This window comes from Cryptomeria japonica, chromosome 4 (genome assembly GCF_030272615.1).
Source record: "Cryptomeria japonica chromosome 4, Sugi_1.0, whole genome shotgun sequence".
Lineage (NCBI taxonomy): Eukaryota > Viridiplantae > Streptophyta > Pinopsida > Cupressales > Cupressaceae > Cryptomeria > Cryptomeria japonica.
The window spans coordinates 7,790,141-7,801,145 of NC_081408.1; the positions used below are offsets into that span (position 1 = coordinate 7,790,141).

At 39.7% G+C, this 11,005-nt stretch overlaps 1 protein-coding gene across 1 annotated transcript in view; it reads right to left on the minus strand.

Annotated features, from left to right (window-relative positions):
* The window catches only part of LOC131050037 (uncharacterized), a 33,823-nt gene extending 23,120 nt beyond the window's left edge, over window positions 1-10,703 (minus strand). The window contains exons 1-2 of the mRNA XM_059218727.1: window positions 10,664-10,703; window positions 9,204-10,562 (exon numbers count right to left, since the gene is read on the minus strand). Of these exons, the coding sequence (XP_059074710.1) occupies window positions 9,204-10,562; window positions 10,664-10,703 (1,399 nt within the window). The remainder of the gene's footprint in view (window positions 1-9,203; window positions 10,563-10,663) is intronic.
* Between the last annotated feature and the right edge of the window lie 302 nt (window positions 10,704-11,005).

An 11,005-nucleotide genomic window follows, 5' to 3' on the forward strand; every position in this document is an offset into this window, starting at 1 on the left:
CCTTGACCCAGAAAACCACAACGTATTTCGCGATTTTTTGTCGCCTATGCTTGTGTCGCGATCTGCATTTCGCAATTTATTTCCCAACGCGATTTTTATTTTTCGCGCACGTCTTTTGCACTTTGAAGCCCGCACGACATTATTTTCTGTGTTTTTTGCCGATGTCGCAATTTTTGACTGTGTTTTTTCGGCGTCGCGACGGCAACAAAGTTCTTTTAACCCCGCGAGTTTTCTGCGATTTCATAGGTTTTTCTTCGCGTTTTTGCCCACGATTTCTGTGTGTTTCTGACGCACAAGGATTTGGTTGCTTGTGTTGTGCATCTGCTCACGATTTTTATCATGTTTATTCCACAACCTTCTACAGATTTTTTTCAATTCCAGCTGCTGGCTAGGGTTTATTTTCAACCATTTGTATTTTCCAACAGCCACTCAAAGAATTTTTGGGTTCTTTGTCCACGGCTAGGGTTTTTGGGCAGCACCTAGGGTTTCCCAAAAAAAAAAATCAAGGTTTTTGCAACTTCGCCTAGGGTTTTGACCCTCTATTTCAAGGCGAAATTTCTTTTGATTGCAAATTCTTGGTGGGTTTTTCGAGATCTCTTCTAAGTTGCTTTCAGATTTTTTTGGATCTTCCAAAAAAAAGTTTGCCTCGAAAACTGTGCTAGAGTTTCAATTTCTCCCTTTGACTCCAACTTGTAGAATTTTTAAAAAACCCTCTGCATCCGTTGGTTTTCATTCATTGGAATTTGTGCCTTCGCTGGTTCGACCTCGAGGTATGTGATGGCATCTCTACCAAACATTATGCTCGAAAGTAGCCAAACATTCAACGGCCACAACTACAACACCTAGTACCAATGTCTTGATGCAGTTGTTCTAGGCACTTCTTCACATCCAACTACTGTCGAAAAAGATTAGGACAAATGGGATGAGCACAACCAGGAAGCAGTCATGCTCATCAAACTCTTTGTCACACATGAGCAGCTACCTCAGGTATCATCCGAAAAAACTGCGAAGGAGATATGGGATCATTTGAAGAGTCTCCATGAAACCTCTGACAAGAGCCGAGCATTCTTTTTGACGAACGTGCTCTTTTCGATTATGATGGACGAGAAAACACCTCTACAGGATCACTTGACAAAGATCAAGGACATTCGTGACCAACTTGAGGCGATTGGTCGCACAATGGAGGAAGAGGGCATGGTCGTCATCACTCTGAAGAGTTTGCCCAAATCTTATGAGCATTTCATTGAAACGCTGAATATCACTTCCACTAACATCCATTTGAAATTTCCCAATCTTTGTAACAAGCTTTTACAGCAAGATCAGTGGCGATAGCAGTTTGGAAGTAGTACCATGTTGATGTGTGTTTTATGCACATAACATTTCAGAATAAAATACCAAAGTAATTTACCCTCTCTTGAACAAAATCACCTCAGATGCTAAGGGTAAGATCAACTAAAATGATTCCAAGGTTTCTACATGTCAAGTCTTGATGAGTGGGTAACTCAATGGTCGATGTGAATTGTTGTGTTCACTTGGGGACTTACACAAATGTTAGGATTATTTTCTTCGATCATGAAATATGCGAAATAGGTACGCTAAAAACTTAGGATTTAGCAATGTAGTTCTAGATTTAATTCTTACTAAAAAATAGGCAAAAGGAATAGGGTTCAAGAGATCTATTCTAGGCCTAGGAATGTAGGAAATGATGAACAAGTTTAGTGGAATCAAACTAGGCAAGGTCTCACAAACAAGTATTGACACAAGCTTAGTGCAATCATCTAAGGTATACTCAGAGATTTTCACACTATCACCATCAAACGTTGACACCATCCAAGTTAATTTTTGTCAAGGGATGCATAATAGTTGAAGTTAAGCTTACTCAAATTTCCAGTTAACCACACAAGGCGAATTACCAGTGGCAAGAGGCTAGTGGTATGGATTAAGGATTCCACACAAATATATTCAACAAATCTTTCACTAAACCTAACAAACATGAAAATAAATTCTAATCTAACTTGGAGGAATTGAGAACCATGAATGCAAAGACAACATTTGAAGAGCAAAATCACCAACAATTGAACAATGATTTAGATTCAAATAGTTGCAGCTTATACCAACAATTCTACAAAAACTCTCTTACAAATGAGAGACAAGGAGGTATATATAGTCTTTTACAAAAATGGATGGCCAAGATTGATACAGGATCGACGGCAAAGATCATGCCAACAAAACCCTAGAATTGCCCTAATTAGGGTTTACATAAAAAATGGCACCACCAACATATGGCCCAATAAAAAGATACCTAGTCATCAAATAAGGAATCTTTTGGAAGATTCCTCCCTGCATCTCTCTCTATCCTAACATACTCCAAGAATCTAGCCAATACAAAATCTAACTCCTCCATGGAAATACTAGGCAAGGTATCTTGCTGCAAATCAATCACGTCTAGTGAATCCGAGCAAGCGTCCAAAGTGTTCTCCCAATCTGGCGTGAGCTTCTGCGAACTTTGAACATGAATCAACAAAGAGACCAAATCATCTATCTGACTCTTCTTCAAAGAGTCCAACTAACAAAAATACATAAGATTCATCTTGCCTCTTAATTCGGTTAAGTGTAAACCACTAGCATCACTAACATCAACACCCAATAACTCCTCAATTGAGGCGAGGATCTTCATCTGAATGTCCTGAATCAATCCTTTCATCTCCATACAACTCAACTGGGCGTTCTCATAAGTTGATTTCTTCACGGCCAATGAACAATACCAGCTATGGAAATCGTATCTGTATCCGCTGTGCACAATGCTCTCACTGATCAATGTGGACTTAGGAATCTTCTTCAAAGCTCTGAGGCATGGAATAGTCTTCTCTTGAATAGGCCGGAATTCTTCCCAAACTCCCTCCAAATACTGGATTCTAAACACGAGCCCTGTTGTCCTATCATATGCCTGGACAAACTGAGTAAGGAAATCATCTACCTGTTTTCTTGCACTCTCAATCAGATTCGAATTTTGGATAACATGTGAAAGTCACACTAAGTCCCTGAAAATATCCTCCAAAATTTTGGAAAGTAGATTGAATATCACCAAAGATGCCTTGAATCTTCATCAAAAGGTAAGGAAACAAACCAAAATACCCGTCACCTTGAGAAATAGATGAAAACCCTTGTTTGTCTTCTCCTCAATGCCTTGGAAAAATTTTCGAACTGTTCTTGAGGCTCTGAAAATGCTTTAGAAAACCTGAAATAATCTTTCTTCAAGTGTCTTGCTCTCCAAATTCAAACTGCTTGAATGAGAGAAATGAATGAATGATTCATTCTTAAAGAGTTCGAACTTTGCAATTAGAAACCCAATCAATCCTTCCAAATTCGAACTAGATTTGTTTCTATTTTTCTTCCATTCATCAAACTTAGACATTTCTTGTTTCTTTGTTGAGTTTAGTCTCTTAAGAAAGTTTCTATTTTGATTTCAATTGAACTCAATCACTTTGGGAAAGTTCTGATTTTGTTTCTAGTTTGAGTTTAGTTCCTTAAGAAAGTTTCTATTTTCAGTTTAAGTTCATGAATCGAACTCCATCTTTCTTTCTTCTTCCAAATTTTGAAACTTTCTAAAACTTTCTTCTTTCCCTTGGCTCAAATTTTGAAACTTTCTTTCCTTCACCATGGTGGAGTTGGTAAAATATTTTCCTTGCTTGTTGATCAGATTTTCAACACAAAGTGAACTTTGTCATAGATTTCCCTTATTCTTTTCCAGCTTGGGCAGACTTCATGAAATGTTTTCCATTTTATCAAGCAATGAGGGCGGACTTGGAAGAGCCTCTAATCCATCTACATGGCGGACTTGGCAAGAGTCTTTCACTTCTCTTCAAAACCGTCTACTATTGCCAGGCGGACTTTATCAAACCTTTGCACCTCTTGAAATGTATTTCACATGTGAGCGGACTTCAACAGAACTTGTGCACCATAGGCAAGCGGACTTCATGGAACTTGTGCACCTCTTACTTGCCATGTTCTTAACCTCTAGGTGGACTTAATCAATCTTTTGCACCATGTTCAATCTTCTTAAAGGCGGACTTCGTCATGTCTTTGCCCTTACCACATGGCGGAGTTCATCAAAGTTGTGCACCATGGGTAGGCGGACTTGGAAGAATGTATGCACCATTGAGGGCGGACTTGATGAGATGTCTTCCACTTTCTTACATCATGAGGGCGGACTTCAAAAGACCCTTGACCATGTGAGCATCCTTGCTGGGCGGACTTGGAGAGAGTTGATCCCTAGGATAACTAGATTTGAAATATCCATAAATTATGCATTTCAACTCGAATCTTCTTGAAATTTGAAATTCATACTCCATTTATCCACCAAATTCACGTGGAACCCTAAAATCTAGGAACTTAGCTTTCTGGGACAAAACTTGAATTTTGAGAGGAATTCTTGATCATTTTCAATGTAACTCAAAGCCAACAGTGCAAACCCTAGATCCCTTTCCAAAAATAGAAAAAGCAAGCATCCCTAAAAAATGGGAAAAACTTTCTAAAAATAGCCATTTCAAGTATCATGCTTAGAGTGCCAAAAATGAAACTTCCTAAAAAATAGGAAAAAGCAAAAAAGCAAAACTTTCCAAAAATAGAAAGTTGTCCAAATTGATCCAAATCAATTGTAATATTCGTTCTTCGGACTTTCTAGGCACATCGACGATGTCTAGACTCTGTTCTGACCATGGCTTGCATAGACTGACTTATGACTTCCAAAACTTGGACCTTTCAAAACTGACAAAATTGGGCATCGGGAAGGTTGCGAGACTCTAACAAAACCCTAAAAAGCAAAAGCAAGGAGGGTCCCCATTTGCAATGGGGCGATGTGTGAAAAAGGTCACAACAAGACGTAATTCTATATTTTATATGGTCTGGAACTTTATTTTTAAATAACATAAGGTCTTAAGTGAAAATTAAAATATTTCACTTATGTTATTCAAATATTATAAAATTTAGTCATTTGAGGTTCCCATCAACATAAAGTTGTTTTAAAAAGGGGGACTCCTAGGAGTGAGTTCCAGGCTAGAGAGTCGTAAGGTGTTTTTAATAATAAATTAAAAATAAGGCTCAGGTTGGAGTCCAACATAGGGAGTCATGAGGGTTTTTTAATAAATAAAAAGAGGGAAGCCTATCATGGTGTCCAACCTGGGGAGATATAAGCTTTTTGATAAATTAAAAATAAAAAGGTTTTTCCTTCATTGTGGGCGTGGGAATTAGGCTGAAGGTGGTGCCCTTTTTGAAGGCAAATTGGAGCCTCTGTTCATTCATTCAAGTTTTCATGTTTGGAATTTGTTTGGAGCTTCTCTGGAGGCTTTCTTTTGGGTTGGTGAGGAAGAAATCCGTTGCTAATGACATCTTCTACGATGTTGAAAGATACAGTCTGGGAGACCTGAGGTGCTTTCCATACAGGCAACACGTGGGCTTATCAGAATATTTGAATCTTTCAGTAACAGGGTTGTTGAAGATTTGTTGAAGCGGTTTGGACAGATTAAAAGGGGTTAGATCAGACCTATTTGTGGCAGTTACAGCTGCCAACATCCTTCCATCATTTCATTGGGCAATTGGCACTCAGAGTTAAAGGTGTGCTGTGCAGAATTGGGAATTTACAGGTCTGATTTCATTGCAGCAGTGGGTACAAGTCATCAACTTTTTCTGAGGATGTTTGATTTGAATATGTAGGGGTATTTAACAATCTGGATTGCTGTTGTATTGGAGAAAAAACCGTTATTTTGATCAGCACCTAAATCTGGAATTTTCTGCTATCATATTGCATGATAACTAATTTGTTTCAGGATTTAAATTTGCTGCAATTTATTATTGTTTTATGCCGATTCATCAACAAAACAAACCCCTTCTGCACCTTCTGTCTAGTCTAAAAGATCACAAAAAAAGAAAACAACATAGCATTTTTAATTAAAAAGAACAACAGAGCAGCATACTACACCCTCCCACTCCTTTTCAATACTACCAATTAATAAATAATGTAAAGGTGGGTTTGTCTAATATGTGGATTTTTTATTGGAGTTTTAACACTCGCATGGTAGAAGTGTGGCAATATTTTTGGTTTGAATTGTATGGGATGGTCATTGTCTGTTAATATTTTTGTTGGGACTATTAATGCTCTCTCAAGTTTTGTGAGTGGTGTGTGGGCAGCTCCATATATACACTATATATCAATGATATGACTAAAATGAACTGTTTATGGGTATTTTGGTTCTCTTTTTTTGGAATGCCACTGATTTCAAATGTGTAGTTTAGAACAAGTAGGTGGAAAATAATCAAATGGAATGGAATTATTGTTTTTGTCAATTGTTGATGAAAGCTTTTTATGGATTTTGTCGAATACAATTGAAAAATAGATGGATCTAGTGACCCAATGGTTACCAATTATCCAAAAGCTTCAATCGTCTTTTTTTTGGCTTCTAGGTTCCTTACCCAAGTATACTAAAAAAATTAATCTCTGAAATTAGGTTTGCTTGCCAAGAAACCTAGATGAACCTAGACTAATCTAGGTTATGGTATGATCTTGGTCCAAGTCTAACCCAGGTTTAACCTAGGCCTGGAACATACCTAAGCCAAATGTGCAAGCCTCCCCTAAAAACCAAACCCTCCCAAACAATGATGACAACTATTGATGTGTATTGGTTTTCAATGTGCAATTACACTAATATAAACCACCAAAGTTAGACTGAACAAAAAATTGCAATTAAGTCACTCAAATAAAGAGTAAGTGCATTGCCAACATCTAAACTTGTATATGAAAATCTGGTCACAACTTTTAAGAATACATTGATCACAATTTTTGCATTCCAATTATTACTCCCATGTCATCAATGATTGTGTTTTTTGAAGAATTTGTAGCTTAGTTAAAAGCAATAAAATTATATGCTCTATTTAACCAAGAGTGGAACAGAACATGCGTAGGGCACAATGGAGAAAACAGAGTTTGTTCATATGGAGAGCTGTGACTGCAAATGTGGTGCCCCAGTAGGAGAGCAACTCCGGGATATTTTTGTTATCACTGGCGATGTGGAGGAGGAAGCAATTAGAAGGATACTGGGGCGGCAGACGCTAGAGGGATCACATAGCCATAATGCTGCTCTCGTGGAGAAGTTTATTTACACAGTGGTTTGTACCTCGACTGACTTTGAGACCACGGAGAGGGCCATCAGGAGGATAGTGGCCCCCACACTGAAGGAGAAAGCAGTTAAGGCAGTCCATACAATAACCTGCACTTGACAAAACTTTTGTCATCGTCCATGGCTTAAGTCTGAGTATTAAGGCATATGGCATGGTTATCGCGTTTAAGATTTGGCTCATCCTGCCTTGGAAACAGCTCAAAAAATCCATGTAAAGGTATCTAGCATACAGTTCTTTAAAGTTTTAGAGCTTACAATATATTTCCCTGAGCTAATACAGTATATGTCATGGTTATCACCTACAGTCAGTTTTTTCTTGAATCTAATTTAACACATCCATGCACAGGCCTATAGAATAAAAGGCACTAATGCTCCATGCCCAGCGATATTCCCCTTAACATTACAGCATATGCCACAGTTACTACCTTTCACAGATCTTCCCTTGTTCTTTGAAGTTTTAGAGCTTCCAATATATTTCCCTGAGGTAATACAGTGTATAACATGATTATTACCTACAGTCAGCTTTTTCTTGAATCTCATTCAACACATACATGCACAGGCCTGTATATTACAATCCACCAACGCTCCATGCCCAGTGATATTTCCCATCACATTACAACATGTGCCACAGTTACTGCCTTTCACAGATCTTCCCTTCAACTTCAATACATATATGCAGAGGTTTCCAGAATATAATTTTCTATAATTTCCAATGTAGCGAAATAATTCCACAAGCTATTATAGCATGTCACAGTTAGAGCTTCAAATATATTTCCCTGAGCTAATACAGTGCATGCCATGGTTATTAACTTCAGTCAGTTTTTCCTTGTATATATTCTAAGTCACAAGGTTCGAATTCGACGGCCATGAAATTCGGATGAAATTCAACAAGGGAAAAATTCGAAAAAAAAATCGGATGAAATACGACAAGGGAAAAATTCGAAAAAAAAATCGGATAAAATTCGCCTTTTATAATTTTGTTTATTTTTAAAAATATGTATACTTCTAATAAATTATCAGAATAGCGACCCTTGTTGGAGAAAATCCGAGGGCGACCCAGCAGTTGCAGACACCCATGACCCAATAGATACAAAGCATATACAAAGAATACTCACGACCAGCTGAGTTGTGTTTAGAGGCAGATAACACTGCTTTATAGAGGAAATTCGATTAAATTCTATTTTTTTTATAGAAGTTTGAAATTCGATTAAATTCAAACCTCATCCATGAAAATTGCCGTATCCTGTGACTTAGTTAATATATTCAACACATTCATGCACTGTAGAATACAATCCACTAAAGATGCGTGCCAAGCAATATTTCCCTAAACATTATAGCATGTGTCACAGTTACTACCTTCGGCAGATCTTCCCTTCAACCTTGTTCAATACATACATGCAGAGGTCTCCAGAATATAGTTTTCTAAACTTTCCAACCTAGTAAAATATTTCATCATTCTATTTTAGCATGTCATAGTTATCACATTGATGAAAAGGTCTGTAGTACACAATCATTTGAAGCCTTCGGCCTAGCAAAATATTTCTCTTCGTTATTGCCATTAGTAAAGTTTATTCTCAACCAGAAACATTAGAATTGGGTGAGTTAATTTGAATTTTAACCCTAATTGGTGACACAGAGATAGTGAGCTTGTCAAACGCTCAGAAACTTGGTACCCAACAAACCTACATTTTTCCAAAACCCTGCATGCTAGAGAATTCTGTTCGCACAAAATGATATTTGATTTCTGTGATTGTTAACAGATATGATTGTGGTGTAGTTATTATCAAGTTCATTCACGAGCGACTGGTTTAGTCTTAAAAAAATGTGATATGATACCGTAGAACTTTCAAAGGCTGCCCATAACCCTGCCCAGTATTTTAAAAGCTAACGAAAGACCACTTCAAGGCAGCTCATAACCTTTGCAATCGTTTCAAAAACAAAGAAGCCTTCAACGCTCGCCATAACCTGACCAAATATTCACCAAACAGCAATGACACATCATAATACAGTAACCTCAAGAAAGAGACTTACCAAATATCGAAGGTGCAGCTGTTGTTTTAGATGCCTCTGAAGACGATAAGGCTAAACCGGGAAATGCAGCGGAATTGGTAGTGGAAGCTGGCCCTGACGAAGATGACTTCCCAAATGATGGAACGGCTGCAGTAGCAGAAGCAGTGGTCTGTGCTGATGTACTCGATTCACCAAATAAAGAAGTTGCAGTTGTAGTTGTAATGGTGGTTGAAGAAGACGAAGCAACACTGCCAAACCCAAATGACGGTTGAGATGCAGAGGAAGACTGAGTCGCTGGGGTTCCAAAAGAAAGTGAAGTGCCAGGAGTAGCAAAAGCCGGACTAGGATTCCCTGCCGGAGTGTTGAAAGACATGGCCGGTGTAGAAAATGCCGTGGCCGGGGTGCTGAAAGACATAGCCGGTGTAGAAGATTGTGCTGGTGTTGAAAAAGATAATGCTGAGGAGCCTCCCAACGTTGCAGTAGGCGTTGAAGCTGAAGAAGATGCCGGAGTTGCAAAAGAGAATGGTGAAGGGGTGCCGAACAAATTGGAACTTGGTGTAGCCTTCACAGCAGGATTTTCTTTCCCTGCAGCTGCCCCGGAGAAAGAAAACCCCGACGATGATGAGCTAGTCACACCGAAGAGTGATGATGGTGCAGCAGCAGAAGAGGATGCTGCTGGGGCACCGAAAAGAGACGATGTTGTTGGGGCACCAAAGATAGAAGACGGTGCGGCAGAGGAGGATGCTGCTGCTGACGCTCCGAAGAGGTTAGATGATGCTGCACCTGAAGAAGCCCCAGAGAGATTTGTAGGCGCAGCTGCTGAAGAAGAGCCTGCAGCACCGAAGATAGATGTAGGTGCTGAAACATTAGTAGTTGTTGCACCGCCAAAGAGAGATGTAGGCGCCGCGGCAGAAGTAGAAGTAGCACCGAAAAGTGATGCAGGTGCAGCAGCCGAAGAGGAGGCTGATACACCACCAGAATGAGACGTAGGCGCAGCAGCGGCCGAAGTAAAGGCTCCTGTGCCAAAAAGAGATGTAGAGGCCGCAGCTGAAGAAGCAGTTCCAGCACCAAAGAGAGCCGAGGGTGCAGAGGCAGTGGCACCGAAGAGAGATGTAGGCGCTGAAGCCGTAGTGGCGCCGAAAGGAGGTGTTGGTGTCGCAGCCGCAGTGGCGCCGAAGAGAGGTGTTGATACCGCAGGAGCGCCGAAAAGGGGTGTTGATGCCGCAGCCGCAGTGGCGCCGAAGAGAGGGGTGTTGATGCCGCAGTGGCGCCGAAGAGAGGTGTTGATGCTGCAGTTGCGCCAAACAGAGATGTTGGTGCCGCAGCCGAAGAGGCTGCCGTAGTACCAAACCCAAAGGAGAGCGAAGACGCCGCTGGTTTAAAGGCCGAGGCGCTGCCAAAGCCGAAACCAGGAAACGATGTTGAAGCCGGAGACGAAGACGAAGATGAAAATGCTCCAAACAAGGAAGGCGTTGAAGAACTTCCTGCTCCTGTGCCGAATCCAAATCCTGTGCCCGCCATGGTTAGAGCACAAGTAATGCCGATGAAAGATTAAAATTGAAACCTAAAGCCCTAGACCGAAGGATTTTGAGAAATAAACTATCTACTGTTGTTCCTGTAAACCTGCCGCATGATTTGCTTCTGCAAATCTAACAAATGGAGGGAAACATGGTTTGTGGCTATATTTAAACCTTTTCCACAGCTGAAATAACCGTCACCTTAATACCATGAAGACCCTGCAAAACATTAAAAAAAAATTGTCACTATATAAATAAAAAAAAATCAATCAGTAAATATTTATTTTAACATCAATATATGTGCAC